This window comes from Hydra vulgaris, chromosome 06 (genome assembly GCF_038396675.1).
Source record: "Hydra vulgaris chromosome 06, alternate assembly HydraT2T_AEP".
NCBI lineage: Eukaryota > Metazoa > Cnidaria > Hydrozoa > Anthoathecata > Hydridae > Hydra > Hydra vulgaris.
Genome location: NC_088925.1, coordinates 45,620,770 through 45,648,585, shown reverse-complemented (window position 1 = coordinate 45,648,585; position 27,816 = coordinate 45,620,770). Strand labels below are relative to the sequence as shown.

The 27,816-nt window shown below is 27.4% G+C and overlaps 1 protein-coding gene across 3 annotated transcripts in view; it reads right to left on the bottom strand.

Annotated features, from left to right (window-relative positions):
- LOC136081896 (sterile alpha motif domain-containing protein 9-like) overlaps nt 1-27,816 on the bottom strand; it is a 128,217-nt gene that overhangs the window by 32,382 nt on the left and 68,019 nt on the right. Inside the window, exons 4-6 of one of the 3 annotated variants that reach the window (XR_010639234.1) lie at nt 21,898-24,225; nt 5,676-5,726; nt 5,284-5,511 (exon numbers count right to left, since the gene is read on the bottom strand). Coding sequence is in view for 1 of the 3 variants with exons in the window: in XM_065800278.1 (XP_065656350.1) it covers nt 21,898-24,225 (2,328 nt within the window). In the remaining 2 variants the exon portion in view is untranslated. The remainder of the gene's footprint in view (nt 1-5,283; nt 5,512-5,675; nt 5,727-21,897; nt 24,226-27,816) is intronic. The other 2 variants (XR_010639235.1, XM_065800278.1) reach the window with 2 other exon arrangements.

Here is a 27,816-nt window from a genome sequence, read left to right as displayed (position 1 = left end):
TTAGAGATGACGATGTGGTGTTTTACTTTTAAAAATCCAGGTGTCAGGTAATATGTGTATTACTTTATTTTTATATTCTTTTTTAATATTTTCACAGCTTTTTAATTAACTATGCTTTTCTTTTTTTAAAACAAGATATTAACATTAACATTATATTGGTTTTATTGACATTTTGTTGAAAGTAAATAGACTCATGCCGTGGAGTTCTTTGCTATCAACTCGCTATTTGATATAAGCCCTTCAAAAGGTGTTTTTAAAGACTGAAAAGGTTAGTTTATTATGTTAATTCTAGTATCTCTTAACTGGTTGATTTCTATATTTCGATTAATATATCAGTGTCTTCTTTCAGGGCTACATTAAAAGTCTGCAGACCGCTACATAAAGCGATTTTCGTTTAACGTTATTGTTTTTCTATTGCATGTAGTATCCGAATGAAGTGTGAAATGTTTCTTTTTATATTAAAAAGATCTTAAGAAAAGAGTCGTTAAACGCAATTTAAACATTAATTTATTGAGATTATACATAATATTTCAGATAATAATTTTATTATGGTTGTAATTGTACCTCATTGTTGAATTAATTTGTATTACTATTTTAGATTGTTCTTTATTCATATTTGTTAACGGGTATTAGGTTAAAACGCCAAAGTGTAGGCTAATTGATTTACCATAAGTGTTTACCATACTTAACAAATTCGAAAAAGTTTAAAATGTGTCATATATGAATTGTTTTGGATGAAGTCATGTAATAAAAATAATAAACAATTTCGCTAAAGATAGGTGTCTAAATTTAAAGAAAAGTACAAAAATAATATTAAGAAGGTTCATGGCTCGAAATTGAAGCGCGAATTTTAGAAGGTCCTATACCGAAACGCTGTCACTCCAACATTGGCTTGCCTCCAACAGACCATTGTTGAAAATTTAGCATTTTGCTGCCATCGGTCTGTTGTTGAACCAGGCGGCTGACATCGACACGGCATAGGTGCTAACAGCGGTCCGTTGTCGGTTCAACTACTTAATGTTTGCTGGGTATTGTAATAAATACAAACTTTTATTCGTGGAATAATATATCTGTACCAGTTTTATATCTCTTTGTGCAACTGCATGTACCATAATTAAAATTAATCAAAAAAGATAAATGCTAAAACAAACTCAATGTATAAAAGTGTTTTGCCACAAATTGACGTCAGTGGGCAAAAATATACCTCCCACTTTTTTTAAAAGATTTTTTTTTTTTTTAAAGAAAATTCTAGATATAGATGACTTTTTAAAAAATTGACGATTGTGCCCCTCCACTTCAAAACCCGTGTCGTCGGCCCTGTATAGGATCAGTTTATTTTAATGTCCGGGAATAAATGTCTTTGTTTTATTTGTTTTAGGAGAAAAGCACATCACATTCACAATAAACAAAAACTATTTTATAATTGTTGAGGTTGTTATATTTTAGAAATCTCTCAAGATCCATAGATAAAAATGATAAGCTCAATGCTCCTTGCTATCAGTGAACTTGTTACACTCTCCTGTAGGTGACAACAATTTGAAAGGTAGCTAATTAATTCTCATGCTTTAAAAAAGTATTATTTATTATCCATATGTGTGTATGTGTGTGTAAAAAAATTTTAGCTAGTTTAGTTTTTTTCTATTTGTTGTTTTAAAAGAGTAGCATTGAAGTTTGAGTAGCAATAGAAACATTGCTACTCTTTTGTAGTGATGTTGTTAGAAACATTGCTAGCTTTACTAATCAAGATGAAAACATCAATAAAAGAATTATAGCATCAATCTGAACTTAACGCACAGCTACTTCAAACATTGTTTGATAATAAGAACAAGTATGGCAACAATATGCTTGAGGAACACAACCTTCCAATTGTCAACATAAAAGATTTAGATTTGTTTGACTTTCTGATAAAGCAAGACAAGTCAATTTTTAACGAACTGGTAATTAATTTGAATTATATCAGCTGAGTACTCAAATTACTCAGTGTTAATCCTAGTATCATATTTTTATAACAGGGATGCGGAGTCCCAAAAGGACTCCAGCTTTATATCTCTACTTTTTCCAAGCCTGTAATGTCCAGAAGCTCTAACCATGTTTGTTTACTTATGATCTGCTATAAGAAAAATATTCATGAGATTTAATGACTTGAAACTTATTGTTTTTAAGTCCAGAGTCCTTGGCGCCATTATACTTAAGGACTCCGGGTTCAAAAAATAATTGTTCCTCTAACCTAAAAGTCTTAATTTTTTTCCTATTAGTAGTTCATAAACTTATTTATATTTTTAGAGCTCCTGGATACCAAAAACTTAGGATAAAGCAATCTTTTTGTAACTTTCAAATCTGGAATTCTTTTCGGGACTCCGCATCCCTGTTTTATAATATTGAATTTTTTATCTTATATGATTTATATGCAAATTGGCACAATTTAAATTGAATATGATTAATGTGTTGAATAATAAGTGACTACTCTTCTAAGCGAAGGTGGCAAATCACTCAGAGAAATTACACAAGTGCCATAAACTCAATAATAACCAATTACCTACAACGAAAATATAACTAAACAGGAACAGTCTGAAAGGCTGGAGATGAAAACACTTTAGTTAAAAGTGCTTTCTGCAAACTCAACTGCTGTCTAGCACTCCAAAGCAAGTATTTTTTTTTAAATAACATATTAACATACAAACACAATTTGAACATTAAAATCTTCGTAAAAATCATCAAGTTTTTTTGATGGCTTTTCTTAACTTTGTAACTACCAATTTGAGTGTAGTTACCAACTTGAGTTAGTCAATATCTTAGAAGGGTTTTGTGTGAAAATATATATGTAATAGTTAATACTAGTTTAGCTGCAAAAAGACATTTAAATGAAGAAAACATGAAATTTTTATTCTTAATTTTATTATTAATTTTTATTAAAATTTTATTCAACATATCTTCATATTTGACATGTTATTATATTGTTATTGTATGATTTATTAAGCTTGTTATTATAAAGTTATTATATCATTGCATGATTTGTTAAGTTGTGTTGTTATACTATAAAGTTATGATGTTATATGCTATTACATTCAGGGCTACCGAGAGCCGTCACGCTGCCTGGGACAGCAACCCGTATTAGTGCCCTTATTTATCAAAATTTCCTTATATTATAGATGAAGGACCGCTTTTTTTTTTTTTAGGTACCTTCTTTTGAGAAAAACTTTAAGAGAAGAAATGAAATGAAAGTTGTTTTATAATAACTTTTTAAATAGTTTTTCTGATAAGAATCTAAATACTTTTCATGAAACTCAAATGAATTTACTGAACTCACCATATATTTATCCTTTTGATTTCAAAACACCATATTGCTTTAATTCAATTTCTATATTGCACATCAATATATGAAGCATGCAGCATAATTTTAATAAGCTTAAGGAATTTTTAAATACCTTAAAATACATATTTGATGTCATAGCTATTTCAGAAACTTAGCATGACTCAGCAACTATATTTGAATCTAATTCATATTTTATCTTACCAAATTACCGCATAATTAGTCAAATACAAGGAAGAGGTAAAAAAAACAGAGGTGTTTGTTTTTACATTTCAGAGAAACTTACATATAAAATTAAAAAGCAATAATGCCTAACCAAAAATGATTATGAGTGTTTAACAATAGAAATCAATAGTGAAAAAGCTAAAAACATTGTCATTGTATGCGTATACCGTTCTCCGATTGGTAACGTCAAACCTTTTGAAGATTTAATAAGAAATATAATAGCTAATAATAATAATAATAAAAAACTATGCATTATCGGGGATAAAAATTTAAATTCCCAAACTTATGAAAAAAATCTAAATAAAAAATCATTTCTTGATATGCATTTTAAATATAATATATACCCTCTTATTAATAAACCAACTAGGATAACTAAAAGTTTAGCAACTGCGATTGGCAACATCCTTTTAAACTACTTTTTAGAAACATCATTTGAAACAGGAATGTTTAAAACAAACACAAGTTTCCTATCTACATTAAAAATAATAACCTTGATATAAATTTGACTACTCGTCCAAAAACAACTAATTTAAAAAACACTATCTATCAACATTAAATATCAATAACTTCTAGTCTATTTATGCCAAAATACTAAAGAAGCATACAATGCCTTTTTCAATCAATTTTTAAATAAATTTAATGAAAAGTTTCCTTATGAAATAATAAAAACAAAAACACTAGCGCTTGGGTGAACAAAACTCTAGTAAAATGTTCAAGAATAAAACAAAAACTCTATAACAAATTTCTCAAAAATAGAAATATTGAAAACAAAAACAAATATAAAAACTATAAATATTTTTATTAGAACTTACTTAAAAATGAAATAAACAACTTTGCATTAAAAAAATTACTGAATGTAAATTTGATATAAAAAAAACATGGAGTCTAATTAATAACCTAACGGGTTGTAATAAAAGTAGTTAATTACTTCCGCTCAATATTACTATTAATGATAATAATATTCACTGCCCAAAACAAATCTCAAAAAAGTTTAACAATTACTTTACTAAAGTTGGTCTAAATTTAGCTAACAAAATTGTACCTCCCATTGATTCATTCAAAACCTAAATTCTAAATTCTGCCAATAATAATTTATTATGTGACAGTGAATTAACGTTAAAAGAAATTGAGGAGGCTTTCTTATCTTTAAAAATAAATAAATCGCCGGGTTTTGATGGAATATCCAACAATATAGAATTTTAAATAAAAAACATATCATCAAACCTCTGTTTCATATTATGAAAATTTCAATAAATGAAGGTGTATTTCCTGATTCATTAAAAGTAGCTAAAGTGTACTTAATCTATAAAGGTAATGATAGTTCTGATATCTCAAATTATAGACCTATATCCGTATTATCTGTTTTTTTCAAAATATTCGAACGCGTTATGTAAAACAGAATTTATGTCCGTCTCACACAAAAAAATCTCTTTTACTCTAAGCAGTTTGGGTTTCAAAAGAATATTTCAACGGAACATGCCATTAATGAATTAGTTGATCAAAAATCATTTCACAAAAAACAATCTCTTTTACTCTAAACAGTTTGGGTTTCAAAATAATACTTTACCGGAGCATGCCATTATTCAATTAGTTAATCAAATAACTAACGGTTTTGAAAAAAATAAGTTTACACTAGGAATTTTTATAGATCTGTAAAAGGCATTTGACACAGTAGACCACTCTATACTCTTAGAAAAAATAAATTATTATGGTGTAACAAACAAATATTTTCTTGGATAAAAAGCTACCTTACTGACCAAAAACAATATGTGATAAATCCGGATTCTGGTACATTAAATATTCTGTGTGGAGTACCACAAAGTTCAATTCTCTGCCCTCTCCTTTTTTTAATATATATAAACGACTTCTATAATGTATCTGCAAATTTAAATTCAATTATGTATGCCAATGACACTGATTTGTTTATGTCCAATAGTGATATTAATCAGCTATATGGTGAAATGAATATTGAGCTGCTAAAAGTAAATAAATGGTTCAGAGCTAATAAACTCTCAATAAACGTAGACAAAACTTAATATACATTTTTTATAAAAAAACACAGGAAGAAAACCTGCCACTTGAATTACCATTTCTTTCTATAAATAGTAAACAAATTAAAAAACAAGAATGTTTAAAGTACCTAGGAGTCTATGTAGATAAAAACTTTTCTTGGCTTTCCCACATAAAATACCTTGAATCAAAAATTAAAAAAACTATTAGTATAATGTATAGAGTTAGTCCTTTAATTAATACTCAAAGTCTAAAATTAATATACTTCAGCCTAATTCATAGCTATATTAATTATGGTAACATTGTGTGGGCAAGCACACAACCCTCTAAACTTAAAAGGATATTTAGTGTACAAAAACATGCTCGCAGAATTATATACAGAAAAAACAAATTTGAGCATGCTAAGCAACTAATGAGGGAAATGGAGATGATGAATGGATACGAGATAAATACATTTCAACACATGATCTTTATGTATTATCATTTAAAAAATCTCACACCGAAAAACTTTGAAACAAAATTTAAAATCAAAACAACAACTATTCTCTGAGATCAAACGAGAGGCTCGCATACACACTATCTCGTAAACTAACTAAATACAAAGAATATAGTATAACATATTGAGGGCCAAAAATATGGAACAGTTTTAAAAATAACTATATCAATATGGTGAAAACAGTTAATTCCTTTAAGTTTTATATAAAAAAAAGAAATTTTGAAATCAAATGACAGATTTGAAACTTAACATTTACACTATCGTTTTTTTAATATACACTATCGTTTTTTAACCAAATTATTTGGATATATTTAATGGAATTTATTCCTCTTATTGTCACTTTTTCTTTATTTATTTATTTACTTTTTCTCAGAGTTTTGTTATTTTTTTAAAGATTGTAACGGAGTTTTTTTTTAATTTGATTATAATAACTTTATTTTCTTGGCACTAGTTAGAGCTCTCATAGGGGCTCAATGAAAAGATGGAATAATTTTTTTTAATTATTGTATGAACAGCAATATATATATATATATATATATATATATATATATATATATATATATATATATATATATATATATATATATATATATATATATATATATAAATATATATAAACAGTTATAAAATGTATTTTACAAAATAGAGTGCTCAATGTTCTTATAAGAACAGAGTAATAATAAATTAGAAGAAAATCACTTAAAATTTATATATATATATTTATATATATATATATATATATATATATATATATATATATATATATATATATATATATATATATATATATATATATATATATATATATATATAGATATATTTATATATATATATATATATATTTATATATATATATTTATATATATATATATATATATATATATATATATATATATATATATATATATATATATATATATATCAGAGTTGTACACTCAGACTTTTGGTCGGTCGCCAGAAGGGCGACTTGAATTAACCAGTTCGTTAATTTTGGTTGCCCGCTGACTATTTGAGTTGCCCATTGCTATTTTTTAAGAAAATTTCACATTCAGAGGATTTTTCGAATATTCTAGTAATTTTTCATTATAGGGCAAAGTGTAGACTAGAAAAATTTGCATCATCCAGGTTTTTTGGACAAACCGATTTGTCTGTGTTATGAGGATCTCTTTTTTTTTTTTTAATTTTATTTTAATACTTTGCCTTAAGCAATTAAAAACTTAATATCTTAAAATTAACTTTTGTTAAATAGTAGAAATATAAATAACTAACCAAAATAATCAGTAATGTTACATTAACGGCTTTTATGTCAACATCGATTCCCCTCTTTTTTTCCTTTACCGATTTTATTTGCTAACTAATATAAAGAATGAAATCATATTTATTTCCTCACTGCTTCTCACGCAAAAAAGCTTTATAACCAGGGTTGTGGAGTCGTAAAAAAAAAGTATTAACTCCGATTCCGACTGTTGAAATTTTCAGAGTAAGACTCCTACTCCAAAGCAAAAATTTTTGAAAAATTCTTTGAATTCTTTAAAAAAATACTACGCGATAATTAAAAAATTTTTTTTTTTCCAAATATGTGAAAAATTCTGAGTGACAATTTGAATAACTTCATGATATCATAGTACTGCTCACATGCATACTCGGTAAGGAAAACAGCATAGAAACCATCGTTTGTTTGTTTGTGTTTATATATATCGATGTTACTACTCTTTAACTTGCCATCTTTTACTAAAGTTTGAATTTTTAGGTTCCTTTTTATGTCAAGGTTAAATAAGATTTCTTTATAATCAGAGAGAAAATGATGGGCATTTTCTTCATTATTTTGAATAGGATTAAACAATGGTGGTGCAATAATTTTTTCCCCGTCAATAACAGCATGTTTTGCTAAAAATACATTGTCAATAATTTGCATTGCTGCATCAATTTCCTCTTTTAACCTCCTCATAAATGACACTTTTACTTTCTTTAAAAACACATCAATTGTTTCTGGTGTTGACATCGAGTTAAAAAATCATTTTTTCTTAATCGATGTGCGACAAACCTTGACGCTCTTTAGTATAATGAGAAACTTATTTGAATGAGTGTTAAATAATGAACTTTTACTGTTGCCTATATCGTTGAGCTCGATTTTTAAAAGGTCAATTTTAAGTTTATCTTTGAATACATTAGGTTTCGCGTTTGTAAAAATTTTGCAAATTTATTCATTGGGACTAGTACATCAGCCAGTAAATGCAAAAATAGTATACTGAAGCAGCTTAGCTTTAAATAACTTCGCTGGATTTAAAAAGTTTTTAAACGCACACAAGAGCTAAACAATGACAACGACAGTTAATGTTTTTTGAGTGGGGAGAAATTTTTTTTAGCTTAACTTGTAAATCATTACACACCCCACTCATTGTGTTAGTTCCATCAAAACAATGGAAGCGCAGTTGCTGGATATCTATCAATTTAGATTTTAAAACAAGTTGCATTTGTTCACATAAGGTTTGGGCAGCCTTCCTTTCAATAACTTGAACTAAACCAAGAAATATTTCTTCCATAGTATGAGAATCAGAATCGACACATCTAATGAAAATAGAAAAGACAGTCCTATCCACTATGTCACTTGTAATATCAGCAAGAACACGAAAGTCATAAGCCAAAATAATTTTTGTGCAAACTCATGTCTATTTTATCACTTTTTATTTTGACGAATTTGCTAGTTGCTGATGTGTATGTTGCTTGCCTGCTAGCAACTTTAACATGCGAATCTCGTTATTGCCAAGATCTCGAATAAATTCAATGATATCAAGTTTTCCTGGACTGCCCAGTTCTTTTTAATTATAAGGTAAACAGTTTTAAAATCTTTTTTATGTTACTGTTGCGCTGTTTACCCGCAATACTGTATAGCGAGCTGCCATCAACCATCTGATTGTATACAGTTCCTTTGGTTAAATGTATTTTTTTGACCTGTTTTGGCAGCACCCTGGTATCTCTTTGAATTTTGACGTGCAGTAAATGTCTTTTGTGGATGTTCAAAAAGCTTCGCCCCTTTAGTTCTCCACACTTCTCCAATATCGTCTTATTCTTTACAAATAATACATAATCAGCCTTGATCTTTTGCAGAATAAGTAGGAATGGAAATATTTCCCCCCAATATTGCTGATATTGGTGACACATCATGTACATACGTCCATCTAGTAAATGTTTGTTGATATTAGGGATAACGCTTTCGTTTGATAATAATTTCCCTTTCGTTTGTTATTATTTCAGAAATCAACTGCTGAACTACCTTTCCATGAACTTGTTCTGTGTCTTTTGTAGTTTGGTTAATAGCAAACGCTTCAAAAATTGACTTTTGTCCTAATTTTTAGTGTGTAAAGATCTGTATGCGGACAAATTTTTGTTGTGGCTTCTACAAGAAGTCTATTATATATTACATAAGTTAAACATATTATATAAACTTTTGCAAACAAATTTTAGTAATTAAAGTTTATTAAAACATAAAACGCAGAGTTATAGCTAGGTCATCAATTTATTTATAACACAAGTATAGCAAGGTCATTAATTCAATCATAAGTTAATAACTTTTTTTTCTTCTTCTTCTCTTATTAAATCAAGTTTCTTGGTGTGATTATAATAACGTTATTACGTTTTAAAAAAGTTTTATTTATTTTATTATTTAAAACCGTGTATTTACATTTTTACTGCAATTTTACTATTATTTAAAATGAGACAGTTTAAAGATTTTAGTTTAATGAAAAGTTATGAAAATGTCAGCGGAGGAGAAACTCTAAGTATATTTTGAAACAACTTAATGCTTTTATTAAAGGAATCATAAAAATATAAAATGCTCAGCGTTTCATATTGTAATCCAATCAAAATGTGCATTTTAAATTTTAATCCAATAGTAACATATTCCATATCCCATCAGCGTGAGTTCCAATTAAGCATTCTGATTGACATAAAATATATTTATAATCTTTTAATATATAAATTATAAAGTCGTTTGCAAATGTTGCTTTTCCTAAGCGACATTAAAAACAATTTTGTTATTATGATAAAAAATTTTATCATTACAAAATAAGTAACACAATAATTAATAAAGAGTTTTATTTAATTTTTTTTATCACAAACTCAATGCTAATACAAAACTGTTTTAAATTGAGTTTGGGCAGAAATTCAGGGGCCCATACCGGTATACTGGTATCGAAATCGGCCTGAATACGCCGTAGTATATTTTACCTAAAGAATCAGACAATTAGAAATAAAATTTAATAAAAATCGCGATACTATTTGACATTCATTTTAAACTAAATTTTACATTCAAAATTTTTCTGTTTTACATTCCTTCAAAGCTAAATTAAAATTTTGAAAATCATATTTAATTTAAATTAAATTGGTAATTTCAAAAACCTCTTAAGTCACTCAATTAGAATATTTCAGGAATCATTAAAAACTGTTTCATACACTAACAAATGAGTTTTAAAGGACGTTTTTATGCTTAATTAGTATTTGAGTGGTAAAAAATTTAAATAGCGAATAACACAGTTTATTAATAAAAATAATGAAAAAAACCTCAAAAACTGTTTTTAATTGAGGTTGTTTCAACTAAAAATTAGGGTTAGAGGTATATAATTTAACCAAAACAATTGTAGTAATAATATGTTTTATTTCTACACTTAAAAATAACCTTATTAACATTTTACATGCATTAATTTTTCATGTGAACCCATTATTGCTGTAAATAAAATTTTTTTTAGATAGGTATATGCGGCAATGGTAGATTTTGCAAATCTGCCATTGCAAAATCATCTCGCTCCTTACAAAGATCTTGAACTAATGAAATTTTGTTTCAAACTTCTTGGCACGTCTTTTATGGATCATTAACTGAGCTACTACCAAACGTTTTGCATTTTCTGATAAGTTTGATTGTTTGATTGTATTTTTGTTAATAGTTCTTCGCAAGTTATACATGTGTCGACTTGTGGTCAACCAAATCAAATTTTTTATTAAATTATTGTAAGTAAAATTTGTACTTTATACCGAGATCTGGATGCTTTTTCCTTAAACAATAAATGCATTTTTTTTGACATCCAAGCTTGCATCAAGATATTCAATATCTTATCCTGCATAATGTGTCTTTTTTCTTGGAAAGCAAAGGACGTGTTCGTGTATTTATTTGCATATTTCAGGAGACACTGTATTTAGTTTAGAGTGATATCCTCTGTTATCTGTAGGACTCGTCCCTTCATTAAGCAAATCACAAAATTTGCAAACTCTGGCTTCCGTAACTCCGTAAGGGCTGATAAATGCTCTCTTGCAGACTTTAACTTTATCAGTTTGTTTTAAAACATGGAACTGAAAAGCATTTTGCCCCTGTGTAGCATTTTCTTTACAAGAATGCCTCTGTTTTGTATGCAACTTTTCAATAAATGATTGAAGAAATATATCCTGATTTTTTGGATTTTACCAAGAATATGCATCTTCCTTTAATGAACCATTATTAGCAAAAAAAGCATTTTGGAAAAAAATGCGACTTAAGAGGTATTTAAAATGACTGATTCAATTCTATTAAAATTAAATCTTTTTTTTTAAAACAATTTGTCTCTTTAAAAAAATTCTTAGTTGCAGTTAATTGCTTTTTTTTGCGAACTAACAATTTCTGACTGTCACATAAATGATGTTAAAAGATTTAAATATTCCTAAAAAAAATTTTTTTTGTCTAACTGAACGCTTTTGGTGTTTATATTTTACAAAAAAGTTTTTGCTTAACTGAATGCTTTTGACATCAACGAAAAAAGCGATCTGCCTATATATATATATATATATATATATATATATATATATATATATATATATATATATATATATATATATATATATATATATATATATATATATATATATATATATATATATATATATATATATATATATATATATATATATATATATATATATATATATATATATACAACCCTTAGAATTAGGAAAAACGAGGGCAGCAATAATTTGCTGACCTCAATCTTTTTGAGGTCAGCATCAGCTTGGCAAAAATTATTTGATACAAAGGTCTAACCATAAGGCATAGAAACAAGGTTGGCAATTTTTGAGGCCGATCTCAAATACTTTCAGGTCGGCAGTTAGGTTGGCATTGCCGAATGCCGACCCTAATTCCGAGGGTTGTATATATGAGTATATATATATATATATATATATATATATATATATATATATATATATATATATATATATATATATATATATATATACAGAGAGAGAGAGAGAGAGAGAGAGAGAGAGAGAGAGAGAGAGAGAGAGAGAGAGAAAGAGAGAGAGATAAATATACTCATTTATATGCTCTCTCTCCCCACACTTCGCTAAAATGGCTTACGGGAGCAATTTACAGCTCTCGCAAAAGTACAATTTTCATTGCAACTAAAATGAATAATACAAAGTCATTTTTATAAAAAAATATATATTAATTGCATAATAAATTGCAATGCTTTTTAAAAAGCACCGCTGTGCAAAATAAAATTAAAAAAGAACGCTGATTGAAATGAACATGTTTTGATTATATTGGACTAACTGATAAATATAAAATTCTACTCTAAATTAAATGGATAAAGTATAAAACTATTAAACTGATAAAATGAAAAATTATTACATTTTAAATTATTGCATAATAGTTTTTATTTTATGTAATAAATTATATATTATATTTACTTTAGTATATTATTCACTTTTATTGTGGAACTTTTAATTGTTGTACTAGTAATAATTCTTAAAATTCCTGAATTCTATTACAATAAGAAAATATAAAACATTTTTTATAAGCAGTAGAAACTTTTATAGCTCTTTGTCAAAAATTTTTAACAAATAAGTAATGTTGTTAACAAATAAATGGATAGCAAGTGTGAAAACGTAAAGACAAAGCTCGTGTTAAGAATTTTTTCACGGCGCAATTAATGACACTTATGTATATATTCTTGTAATATTAACATTACAAACATATGCTTGTAACAAGTATAAAATCAAATTTTGTATTTATAAGTAACTTTTTAAAGAAATAAACAGATAGCTTGTGCAAAAACCAAAAGCTCTTGTAAGAAGCTATTTAGAGGATTAGCTCGCATCCCAGCTAGCACACTTACATTGGGCCAAAGTATGTAAATACATTGCCAACGCCGCACAGTGACTCAAAACAACAAAAAAATGGTAATGGTGAACCCCTCACAAGTTTTCTATAAATTAAGTGTCCTTTTTTAAATAATATTAAATTGCAATAATTTTTTATTTCAAAAGTATAAATAATTTTTTCATAAAACTTTTATTTTGTATTTTATAGTAAAAAAAAGTGAAAAAATTTGTTACTATTTTCAAAGAAATCTGAATAATGTGAGATTTTTATTTAACTAAAACAGAGTGGTTTTAATTTAAATAAAAGTGTATATTTATTTTGAAGATAATTTTTTGGCTCTATATATTTCAAATTTACTAAAAAGAAAAAAAAAAGTCTGATTTTTTTGTTTAAGTTTAAAGACTTTTTTTTAAAAAAAGGCAGCAAGTAATTGTATTTTTTTGGTTTATGTGTCAGCTGAAAAAATGTTCCACCGAGTTCCAAAAATATTAATTTTTTTTCTAGTTAATTAACATTTCTACTGTTAAAATATAAAGGGATTACTGCGGTCTCCTGCGGTATTGGAAGTTATTAAAGAAATACAAATGTTGTTAAACACTTAAAAACCTTGTTTTCTGCCACTTTTGAAAGTATTTTGTTATAATCAAAACAAATAAAAATAACGGGAAACTTAAATTTTAATTTTTTGCTTGTATTACTTGTTCTAATATAGTTTTTAAATCATAAATATTAAATAAAGTTTTAAAAAACTTGCTTTTGTCATTATATACTATTTAAAAGTTTGTTAAAATATTTATTGACAATTTTAAAGAATGATTTATTATTCGAAAAGTACAACATTTTTGAAAAAGCTTAACTGAACAACTTTATTATTTCCTGTAATATAAATTTAACTTAGTAATATAGTATTTTTACAGGATGTAACAATGTGACAATTGTTAAAGCTATAACAAAATAAAATTTTAACAGTGTAAAGTAAAAAAATATATAATGTAATTTAAAATGTTTCTGATATATTAGTTTTATTATATTGATGGTTCTTAAAAATAATAACAATGAAAAATCTTATCCCAAATATACGTGAATTAGGAGTGGATAAATTAGGATTATGGAAGGATTTACTTAATGTAATAAAAAATACTGAAGAAATTCGCAAAAAAAACTTAAATAAAGTAAAGGTTGCTTTAGTTATATTTATTTCAAAGGTGAAGAAAAAACTAAAACAATGTGAACGAAATTATGATACATTTATACAAAAAGAAAATCGTTGGCTTCAAAGAAATCTTATGAACAATAAAAATAGTCATTTTGGTTCTGGAAAGCCCCATAAACAATGGAGTGTTCTTGAAGAGCGAAGCAAAAAAATAAAAAATAAAAGAACTAGCCACTGAACATCATGAAGCTCTATTTTTAGCTTCTGCAAAAAGTGCAAATGTTGCTCGAGAAAAAAAAAAGCCTCTACTTTAAAAAATAATATTTCTAATGTTTTAGAGAGTTTAGAAAAAGTATATGAAACTTTGGATAAAACCTTTCCCATTAATATGAGTGTAGAGGAGGCTCTTGCGTTAAAAGTGAACACTGATCTCAGCGATAAACCATATGAAATGATCAACAACTCAGCTCTTGTACACAATGTACATCTTTATCCTACCTTGCACAATATTTTTGAGAAATAATTGAAATGCTATCCTGAGAATATACACTTTTCTGAAATTTCTGCAAAGTGTACTCTTCAAAGAATGTTAGATCACACTGTGAGTAGAATAACTGAAATGATTGATATGCCTAATTGTGGTCAAGGTAACGAAATATTTGGAGTTTTAAATTGAAAGTTTGGTTTTGATGGAGCATCAAGCCAAAGTATTTATAAACAGAAATACGAGACAAGCAACACAAGTATAGAACTTAAAAGTGAAGAAAATCTTTTTAGTACAGCTTTTGTGCCTCTATTGCTCAAAGTAGAAGATGGCGAAATTTGGGAAAAAGGAAACCCTTCAAGTTGTCATTTTTGTAGACCTCTTTATCTACAATATAAAAAAGAGAGTCCAATTTTATCCAGAGAAGAAGAATCAGGTCTAAAAAATCAAATACTTTAAAGATGTTTTGCAAAGTTTTTGATATTGCAGTAAGAAATGCACTAACTTCTAGTAAGATCAGATCCAAAAGCATCAAGCATATCTTTTAGAAAACATAAGAGCTATCGAGGAAAACCGTTACCAGACAAAGATATTAAATTAATTGTACTGTAAATAATAAAATAAATGTAACAAAATAGAATTTTTTTTCTCTACATATCAATATCTTTTAAACTCATATCTATTGAGCCAATGTATATGAATTAACAAGTTAATTCATATACATTGAGCCAATGTATATGAATTAACGTTGATCCAATGTTTATAACCCAATGTTAATTCAATATGTACACTTTAACGTTGGGTTATATACATTGGACCAACGTTGATTCATATACATTGGAATAACATTGGATTATATACAGTGGATCAACGTTGTGTTTGCATCAAGAAAAGGCAGATGTACAAATATATACCAGTTGATTATGGAAATATATTTTTCACTTTCTTATTTAATGAAATATCAAGCCACAAGCAAAACAAACATAAATGAATCTTTAATCAAATGCAAGCTCATTATTAATAAGTATAATCAAACGACTTCAGCAATGTTGATCCATCAAAATGGTTGAAATGCGTAAGTAAAAGAACCATGGTCTACTTTATACACGGCCGGATATGTTGCATAAATAGGCCGAAAATTAGAAGGCTAGTTTTTCAGCATTTTAAGTTTCTGTGTTTTAAAATGTAAAATAGTTTTAAAAGTAATGCTTAATGTTTCCAAATTTTTAAGTTTATTAAGTATTTCTTATTTAATATTTTTTAGGCTAATTCATCTGTGTTAAATATTAAATTAGTAATACAATTATCAAATATTAAGTAAAACTATATTTTACAGTTCATTTAAAATATATAATTTTTAACATTTAAAATATAACAGACGCATTTATAAAATAGCATTTGGAGTTGAGATATTAACAATATTAAAACAATTTATTTATATATATATCTATATATATATATATATATATATTATATATATATATATATATATATATACATATATATATATATATATATATACATATATATATATACATATACATATATATATATATATATATATATATATATATATATATATATATATATATATATATATATATATATATATATATATATATATATATACATATATATATATATATATATATATATATATATTTATATATATATATACACAGTATGGTGCAAAACTGAACCAGAGTTTTTAAAAAAATACAAAACTATGGTTTATTTTGTTTTCGATATATTAGCGCAGTCGGGATTATTACAGTAGTAAAGTGCTAATTTTTACGACTTTTTACGCCTCCTCCTTTTACCCCAATGCACAAGTATTTTTATCTAGTGACAAACATCTTTTGAGTTTTGCACCATACTTGATGAAGGCAATATCTTTATTATTTTTCTCAAATTAATTTAATAATTTTGTGTGCAAATCAATTGACTATATTTATATCTAAAATAATTTTCTATTTTCATAAATTTTATTGTTTAAGTTTATTGTTTTTGATAATATAATGGGAATTTCAAAGACAAAGAGTGATTTAATAAAAAAGATGATCGAAGAAGGAAATACAACTCGTAAAATTGCTTCTAAATTAAAAGTTAGTCAAAGTACTGTGCAACGAATTAGAAAAAAATGTGGACATATTCTAAAAAAAAATGTTGGCGGTCGACCAAAGAAGTTGAGTGCGGTAGACAGTAGAAGAGTAATCAGATATTTGACTACTGGAGAAGCAAAACCGACAAAATAGGCAGCTAAACTTTTGCAACGAGATATAGGAAAAAATGTGAGCAGGTGGACAGTGCAGCGAGATCTCAAAAAAAGTAAATTTCGAGCAATTGAAAAGAAAAAAAATCCATTACTTAGTAAAAAAAATATCAAAGCAAGATTAAACTTTGTAAAAAAATATGAAAACTTTACCGAAGATGATTGGAAGAAAGTTATTTGGTCAGATGAAACTAAAATTAATCGGTATACCACTGATGGCCGCCAATGGAGCTGGAAAAGAGAAGGTGAACCATTAACCCAAAAAGATTTTATTCAGACAGTAAAACATGGGGGAGGCAATATTAAACTATGGGGGCGTATGACGGCTTATGGATTGGGACCAAATCGAAGAATAGTTGGAAACATGAATAAGGAAATGTATCTTGATATTTTACAGCACGAATTATTGGAAACTGTTGAAAATATGCCTTACCCAATAAATGAGGTCATCTTTCAACAGGACATTGACCCAAAGCACACTGCTAAAATGGTTAAGAATTGGTTAGCTATGCAGGACTTTCAAGTGCTAGAATGGCCAGCACAAAGTCCTGATTTGAACCCAATAGAAAATTTGTGGTCACAATTAAAAAAAACGCTCGTTAATACTATTCTGACTCTCCATCATCCATTAATGTGTTATATGAACGAGTTCAAGAACTGTGGGAAAAAATTTCGTTAAACCTTTGTGAAAATCTTGTAAAGAGCACAAATAGAAGATTAGTAGCAGTTAAACAAGCTAAAGGATTATGGACAAAGTATTAAAAATTGACAAAATAGACAAAAATTGACAGTTTTTTTCGCGTGGTGCCAAATTGATTCACAATGTTTTTCATTTATTATTTTGTAAGTAAATATTTTTCTTCAATAAATACTTAATAAAAATTGTTTTTTTAATAATAATTCCTACCAGCAATATTAATTCTCAAAATGCTAAATTCTTTATAAGAAAATAAAAATATTATGCATTCTGGTTCAGTTTTGCACCATACTGTATATATTTACTACATTTCTTATTTTCTTTTTTCTCTTTGTCTCCTTTTGAAAGATAATACAGTATCTTTGTGTTTACTCCCACTTACAATCTTTTGTTCATTATTATAAAAAATATTTATTACTGTTCGATTAACAAGAGAAAGTCCCCACTCAAAATGACTATCACAAAGAAATTTTTGGTTTAAATTATATTCATCTAAAATATTTTCGCTAACTTTTCTGATCTCAAGAGTTTCCAACGTAAGTAGACTTTGTTTCACTGCATCAAGCATAGCAAAGCAACTAACAACATAACTTGCAAGTAACTTTGAGGGAGTTAAGAGATCTCCTCTGGATACTAGGTCAATATATTCTGCATCTATGTCAACGACATCACTTTTTAGCAATAAAGTAAACAATTCACATTTCAATTTTTTAAGTAACTTTCTGCATATATATCCAGCAATAAAAATTGTAACCTCTTTACTGTCTTCATCTAACTCACTTTCCTGAACTTTATTATTAAAAAGTTCTGAAATCGAATTCAGATTCACATCTGAATGAAAAGGTTTTAAATCCAGTTTCCAAAAGTCAAAGTTCTCTTTTAATAACGATCTCATTTGCAAAATTTTCTCAGAAGTAATCCAACTAGAAACCTGCCTCCACTCATTTGGCGATACTTTGAAAAATGTCGCTCTAATGGATCACTTTGGAAACGTGAGGTTGGAACATAATTATATCCTTCAAATAGAAGATCTTCAATTAGACTTGAAGTACTTTGCAATGTTATTACTAGTGCATTAGAAGTCTGAGTTGTGAGACAATATCTTTCAGTTGAACTGTACTGTAAATTTTGCCACTCTTGAACCCAGTGAGCAAGTGCACGTAAAAATTGTGGCTTACCATCCCCCATAACAGCTGCATTTCCTAAAATATTATTAGAGTATTTCATTTTTGAGTTGGATACTACCCACCATAAATTAAAGAGTTTTAAAAATTTTGATGCTGAGTATTCATTAGGAAAATAACTTTGAACTGCAGCTGAAGTTGTTTCATGGAATATATTTAATGCCAAGTTGACATCTTGTTTATTGTTACCTGGATATAGAGTCGTTTCCCCTAATTTATATGCCTTTCTTAAGTTTGCTGAAAGAGTTTTGTCTTTTTCATGTACTTTATGAAGCAAAACCCAAGAGATATCCACTGCAGACACTTTTTTATATTAAAACCGTAATCAGTGAACTGAAATGGTGGGAAAATGAACTTTTTAGCACTAATCAAATTATTTCTTAAGTTTTTAAGCAAATGAACACTATCATACATTATATAAACTTTATGATCATTATAAGTAAATTTCTTCTGGCTTGTCTGACCCATGAATGCTAAGCAATTTTGAATACGCTTAGACATTTGTTGGATGGTTGTCTGCAATCAAAGCTTGAATGTTAAAACCTGCAGATCTTAATGTATTTAAACTTTCCTCTATTTCATTTTTAATGAAATTTCCAGTCATATTTGTCTCTGGGATGGCTTTAATTACATAAGGTATTGATTTCTTAAGGCGAACAATCATAAAGACAATTACTTCTTTGTAGAGATTACCCTCTTTATCTTGTCCAGTTAATCTACCACTGTAGTATTCACAAGATACATTTCATCAAAAAGAATAACACAATCATTGCTTATTTTGTCCTCATTTAACAATAACTTTAATGATTTTATGGAATCAATTCCACCTGATACTAACTTTTTTAATAGTGACTGATGGTAAAGGAAGTTGTTCCAGAAGATGCGAATAAGCCTGAGATGATGGATATCTTTGCATTAGTGCAAAACGTAACACTTTTGAAGAATATTGAGGTCGACCTTTAGATTTAAAAAAGATTAGTTTTAAAAGTTCATTAACTAAATAATAGGAGTTTCCATCAATAAGATTGTGCATATAAGACACCAAATTATCTAAAATAGATAAACTTGTGAGTTTACAATTGTTGATAGTTCTAAACCAACAAGGAAGTGGAAGAGGACAACTTTTATAATGCAGTTTTACATGCAAATTGTTATCAACACTTATGGATTCAATAAAAGGAGTGGAGTCTACAAAAAACAAACGATAATATAAAACAAAACTTTCATATCTTTGAAAACTAAATCCATTTGGAGAATTAGATTCATGAAGCATATCAATGTTTTTTATTTTATCCATTTCTTGAAATGAATTTTATCTGGGATAGTAGAATCTCGTTTAGTTGGTGGTTTACAAAAGTTAGAAACTTTAGGCATTACAGAAGATGGAATACAAGTTTCTTCAGAATAAATAGATGGAACAGGTTTTAACTCGTGTTCTAAAGTAACTCGTTTTCCATATTTTAAATACTTTTCTTCAAAATGATCTATGCAAATAACTGAATGTTTGCTTGGTTTCCAATCTTTTCTGTTTACAAATTTAATCCATTTTTCTTCTAAGCTAGTATCTTTGGGAAAACTAAAAACAGCTTTACTTGCAAAAAGAGAACTAGATTCACGTTTTTTAAATTTATAGCCAGTTCGACAATTAACCACAGCGCATTTATTTACCATAGTTCTCACAACTAATTTGAAAACTTGATCAACACAACGTCGTTGGCGAAAAAAACTCTGAAAAACTGGCCTTCTAATTTTCAGCCTATTTATGCAACATATCCGGCTGTGTATAAAGTAGGCCATTAAAAGAACTTATATACAATTATATATACATGTTTAAATATATATTTAATGTGTTTATATATATACTAAAATATAAAACAAATATATTTAATGAAATATAACGTTGTGCAAACGTAAAATATAACTTTAAATCAAATTAAAATACTAAGTTTTGCCAATGTAAGATACAACGTGGTGCCAATGTTGTTTTTTATAGTTGGCGACGCCACATTTGTAACCGAAATGATATAAAGACAACGTTGGCGGTCGATGTTAGGCCAACGCATCGCACAACATTGTTCTAACGTTTTATCAACGTATGTGTGCTAGCTGGGATGTTCACCATATTTGTTTTAGGAGAGCTTTTCTTTGCTCTCGCGCTTATATACTCCCGCCGAGGCCTGTATATATACATATTTAATTTTAAAGAACTCATAAGAAGAACTGGTGGTTTTATCACAGGAGCACGATCCAAGGGTTATGAGTTAAACCTTGCCAGGATTTAATTATAATTTAACAAAGTTTGAACAAAATTAAAATAGAATTTTAAGTTTAAATTTTGACCACTTTAAATTTGATTTCTAAAATTAAAAAATAAAATTTGAAAAAATTTGAATGAATTTGACTGAACTATATGAATATAAATCTCAAACATTGACAAATGCTGCATTCACACTTGAGCAGAACGATGATAGAAATAGCGGTGTAGCCAGATCCAATAAAAATTAATTAGTTGACTATAATAAGTGAATTTTCATCCTCAGGGCCATAATACAATGATTTTTTGAGAGCCTGATAGAAAAATGACTAGCAGCATTCATCAGGGATGTATACTCTTAATATTGCAATAAAACAGACCTAACTTCATAAGTTTAGTATTATCCCATTTCTATCAAAAAAATTTTCCTTTGGTAGTAAACATGTCAATTATTCCAGTTTTATTTACTTAATTTTTATTTATTTTAAAGCTAATTTTTACGTTTTTGATAGTAATTGGTTTAGACTTTTAACTGACTTTTAATATAGAATGAATATATTTCAATGGTAATTGGTAAGGATTTTTTGATTATTTGGGCATTTTTAACGCATTAACAAATATATACAAATTAAAAGAATAAAAACAAATACAGATAATATAATGAAGGTATATAAAGATATTTTTACCAATGTGTATAACTGAGATTTCACCAAGATATCCAGGAATTCTTGACTGTATTGTATCCTCATCAGATATATCTTCATCAGAAATTTCAATTGTTGATAATTTACAACATTCTTCTTGTGCAACCATTTGTTCTTTTATGAAATTTTTTACAGCTTTACTAGCAAGTTCTAACACAATTTTTAAATCTACTTGCTCTTTTTTTTTAGTATCATTTTTTAAAGTCTTCTCTAATTCTTTTTTGTATATTTGGCCTAATGTATCATATGTGCAATGATTACCATCTACCTTAACTGCTTCCTGTGCATTTTCTTTTGCGTCATCAAAACAACTGTATTCTAAATAAAGTCTGGAGAGTGTTTGATAAACATTTGAAATATTTCGACTTAAATCCTCACGTGAATTTTTCAATATATCAATAAATTTTTTAAGTATTGAAACACATTCATTCATATTATATTCATCTCTAATATTTAAAATCAACATAGAGAATGGTTCCTTGACGGGTTCAATCCTATGCTTTTGCATTGACACATTAATATTTTTTTGTCTTCGAACAGCCATTATACAAAGATCTATCATCAGCTTTGATTTTAAAAACTGATTTTCTATAAATGCTTTATTTTCCAGGAGCTCTGTTACAACAGACAAGACTGTTAGGCTTTTTTTTTTTAAAATTTGTTTCAAAATAATCTTTGCTACTGGTAAATGAGTTATTTTTAAGATAAAATAAATTCCTGGTCCAGGTTTTTTTTCCTCAGACTGTCTCACAAGCATTTGAAAGTATTCACATGTGAAATTTTTCATGTCATGATCTTTTATATGCCACTCATTTCCAAGAACTTTATAAGCATGAGACACAGAAATATTGCCATCTTCAATATAACATTTGAAGACTGCAAGGTACAAAAGAAGTTTTGATTCTGTTGGGTAAACACTGTCCAGATGATCAATGATTTTATCCACAATGTTAATGACATAATTATTATAATGATTTGTACCATCACTGTTCATAAAAGTTAAAAAACCTAACATATCTTCAGGAAAAAGATCCTCTTTTTCAATTAATTTTTCATATTGATTTAGTTTGGATTCAAACTTGACTTTTTCTTTAGGTGTAAACTTTTCATTAAGATTTTTAGAATTGCGAACATCAAGTTTTCTATTTTGTATATATAGTATAATACCAACTGTAGTTTCAAATAAAATTCTTCTGTCATATATTTCATTTTGTATTTTACTTTGAAGAACTTCAGCAATTTCTGTTGTTGTGTTATCAAGTAGAATAAGAAAAGGGAGGCAAGTTTGATTTTTGTTTGAACCATAAATAACGTCATCACTCTCTCCAAATGCTCTAAATGATAATATGTGATTTACTATTTCATCAATCCCACTAGCATCTAAACGATGACCATCAATTAACAAACATCTAAAATTTGATCTGTATTGCCATAATACATGCATTAAAGCTGTAGTTGCTCCAGTTCCAGGTAAATGTCCAACTCCAATTAGAGAAATACATATATGCTTGTAAGTAACAAATTGGTCTATTTTGTTTTTTATTTCATCTACAATATCTCTTTCAATGAGAGCACTAGGTAGAGCTTCTTTAAGAGGCAATTTGTTAATATTATCCGAAAAAAAAAATAAACTCCAAGTTGCTTCTTTCCCTTGCATGAAGGTTTTCATTCGCTCGCTGAACAAACTTGTCAAATTTTCACTTGTTTCTGAAAATAATTCGTCACATTCGTTTGCTGCTAGAATAGTGGCACCATAACTTTGAAACATTTCAGAAATTTCATTTTTAACAATAACTTGAGTTTTTCTTGATGTTATTAAATATCTTTTATTTGTTTGAACACTCTTGTATTGCTGGACAAATGCTGAAATATCTGACCATTTTAAAGTAACAGATTTTTCTCTAAAAAATTTGAACTTACTTGAATCAAAATCAAACTCTTGTAAAATAGCATTTTTTACAAACTCTAAATGGTTATTAGATTGTGCAAGAAACACAAATTCATTAAAAATATTAGGTGTAACGCATATGTTCTTTAAAAAATATTCTAATTCCTTTTGATTTAAATTTGAGCAAGGACAAATTATAAATATCATATCTGAAGGAGAATCTATATACTCTGAGCTAGTAAGCACATCAAACAATCGTTTGATTTCAGAAAAATGTTTTCCTCTCCATAAATGAAAATTGTGCTGATTAGATTCTGAACTTTCAACACATGTAATGTGCAAAGTTTTTGTTCCATATTGACAAGATCTTAAAAACATGTTGATAGTTGATTCATTTTGTAGATTTTCTTTGAAATCATTAACTAAATGAACAAAAATTATATACATATATATATATATATATATATATATATATATATATATATATATATATATATATATATATATATATATATATATATATATATATATATATATATACCAGGTCTATAACCATGAAGTGAGCGTCGATTTACAAATATATCGATAGAGAACATTTGTTGTGAACGGGCCTTAATTTTTTTAAAATTATGTTGCTATGACATCTATCAAACATATTTAGTAAACATCAAGTTATTGTATAAACAACATCATATTTTTTAATCGTGTAAAAAATGTCGAATTTTGTACCAGAAAATGATGATTTGCGGAAAGCACTAATTTTTTGTCTTCATTTAAAGAAAAGTGCTGCAGAATCGCATCGAATGCTTGTCGAAGCTTATGGTGATCATGCTCTATCAGAAGCAACAAGCAAAAGATGGTTTCAACAGTTCAGAGATAATGATTTTGATGGGCGAAATGAAGATCGTGGAAGACCACCAAAAAGTTTGAAGACACAGAATTGCAAGCAATACTGGATGAGGATGACACTTTAAGTCAAAAACAAGTGGCAGGAATGTCAAATGTTTCACAACCAGCAATTTCTGACCGTTTAAAAGCTATGGGAAAGATCCAAAAGTGCAGGAAATGGGTGCCACATGAATTGAATGACACGCAGATGGAAAAGTGAAAAACCACATGTGAAATGTTGCTGTTGCGACACGAAAGGAAGTCAGTATTGCATTGAATTGTGACTGGTGATGAAAAATGGATTTATTTTAAGAATCCCAATTGCAAAAGATCATGGATAAATCTAGGAGAAACATCAACATCGACTGCAAAGCCTGATTGATTCGGAAAAAAGACAATGCTCTGTGTTTGGTGGGACCAGAAGGGAGTGGTGTATCATGAACTTCTAAAACCTGGCAAAACTGTTGATACGCAACGCTACCAACAACAAATGATCAATTTGAACCATGCATTGATCGAAAAACGTCCAGAATGGACCAAAAGACACGAAAAAGTAATTTTGTTGCATGATAATGCTCCGAGTCATATAGCAAAAGCAATCAAGGAAACGATATCATCACTTGGCTGGGAAGAGTTACCTCACCCACCGTATTCCCCAAACTTGGCTCCTTCTGACTACCATTTGTTTTCATCGATAGGACACGCATTGAATGAGCAACACTTCAATTCCTTCAAAGAAGTCAAAAAATGGGTCTCCGAATGGTTTGCCTCAAAAAACGATCAGTTTTATTAGCATGGTATCCACAAATTGCCAGAAAGGTGGTCAAAATGTGTAGAAAGCAATCGCAAATACTTTGAATAAAATATTATTTACTTTTCCATTAGAAAAAAGTGTTTTATTTTGAAAAAAAACCCGCTCATTTCATACTTATAGACCTGGTATATACAGGGCGGATCTAGAGGTCGGCATATTAAGTGGCCTCCTAAGGAGAAATATTTTATTACTTTTAAGATGTAATTTACTTTACACTTTAAAATTCCATAGGGCATTTTTTATTTTTCACGTTTATGGCGTTGATGATCTAGATAAAAAGTCTGGAAATTAATAGTGCAACTTGAAAAAAATAGATAAAAAAGCCGATAAATTGCATAAGGATATTGCAGTTAGAAATTGTAAAGTTCTTAAAGTGCCTTATTTATGCTTGATATTTGTTATAATGTACGAATTGCTTTAGAGCAGAAGGATGTAGTTTTATTAAATGAAGTTTGCAAGAAGTTGTCTTATGAAGTAAATTCTTTATGTTTTCTTTATAAAGAAAATCTGCATTCATCTTAAGCAAAATTTCTGCTTAAAAAACCCAACCTTTTGAATAAAATATATATATATATATTTTAATTATTCAAAATATATATATATATATATATATATATATATATATATATATATATATATATATATATATACAAATAATTTTGAATGCATTTTATTTCTAAGTAGGGTGTTCAACTTCTTAATATGTTGAGCAATATTAGAGCAATAATAAATTAGTCGAAAATCACTTATCAAAACTTCTATTTTCATTTTACATATATATATATATATATATATATATATATATATATATATATATATATATATATATATATATATATATATATATATATATATATATATATATATATATAAATATATATATATATATATATATATATATATATATATATATATATATATATACATATATATAGTTTTTTATTTATTTTATTCTTAACATTATGTTTTACATCTCATCTTTGTAATAATGTACTCAAATATTTTTATTTGTTTGAATTTAAAGTGTCAGCCTTTTTTTACCAATATCAAAGTAATTAAAATAGATTAGTGCAAATATTCAATACTTTAGAGAATATAATTTTAATGTCTCTTTAATTTTAAGGCTCTTATAGCAAAAAAAGTTTTATTATAAACACTTTTATATAAGAAATTTAAAAACAGCCTGAAGATTTAAGGCAAATTGATTCATGAATTTAATACTCGCTGCTTATTGTTTTACTAGATATTTTAAAAAGATCCTTAAAAAACTAATTTTATAGTTTTTTGCTGTGTTTAAAATATAACTATGCAGGGTTAGAACTTGTATTTGCTAAAAGATAATGTTCTTAATTTTTGCCATATTTCAGCATCATGGTTTTTAGGAAGATGTTTCTAACCCTAACCCTGAAGTTTTTAACTTTTAAAGAAAAAACAGAGCTATAATTAGTTAGGTTTCGTTTATGTATAATCTTTGGTAGTGGAATTCTAGTAACTTATATCATATTTTACTAGACCAACAAAATCAAATAATGCCAATATACTACTTTTTTATTTTTAATCATCATTGTTGTAAAAAAGCCATTTTTTAATTTTCAAGTTTTCATTTGTTTTAGCTGGGACTGTACATTATACATTGGTTTTAGTCAGGACTGTACATTATACAAAACCGCCTGAGATTTTTTTAAAGAAAAATTTACTTTGAATTGGTTTTGAAAGAACTTCACTGAAGTTTAAAATCATATAGAAAATATTTATGGTTTATTTTAGTTTCTTATTATTTTTAGATTATTTTTTAATAAATAGAAATATAAACTGTAAATGGTCAGGGTTAACCTTATTGCTTACCCTGTATACATATAGTCTAATATGTATTTATTAATGATGCAATATGCTAATTTATAAATACTTAGATTAGATATTTTAATATAATATACAAATAAAAATAGTCCTTAATGAAATCAATAAAGGAAAAATTATTGAAACATCAATATTTGGAATGATTCAGAGATATTGCAAGCAAGATTGGATGATTTTTTTAAGAAGTTTAAGGACACAGGAGAAACAGCCCGTGGATCTGGATCTGAAAGATCTGAAAGTTTTTCTTGACATGTTGGTAAAAGTTTTTACTTTTATCTTAAAACCAAAAGGGTATTTATTTGAACAAACAACTCTTCTCCATTGGACAATAGTTTAGTTTTTATGTTCACTGCACCATTGAAGCCTACTCCAAATGTTAATCCTTCATGTAATGATAAAATATATATAATTGAATTATCGAATTGAATATTAAACTGAACTATTGTCCAATGGA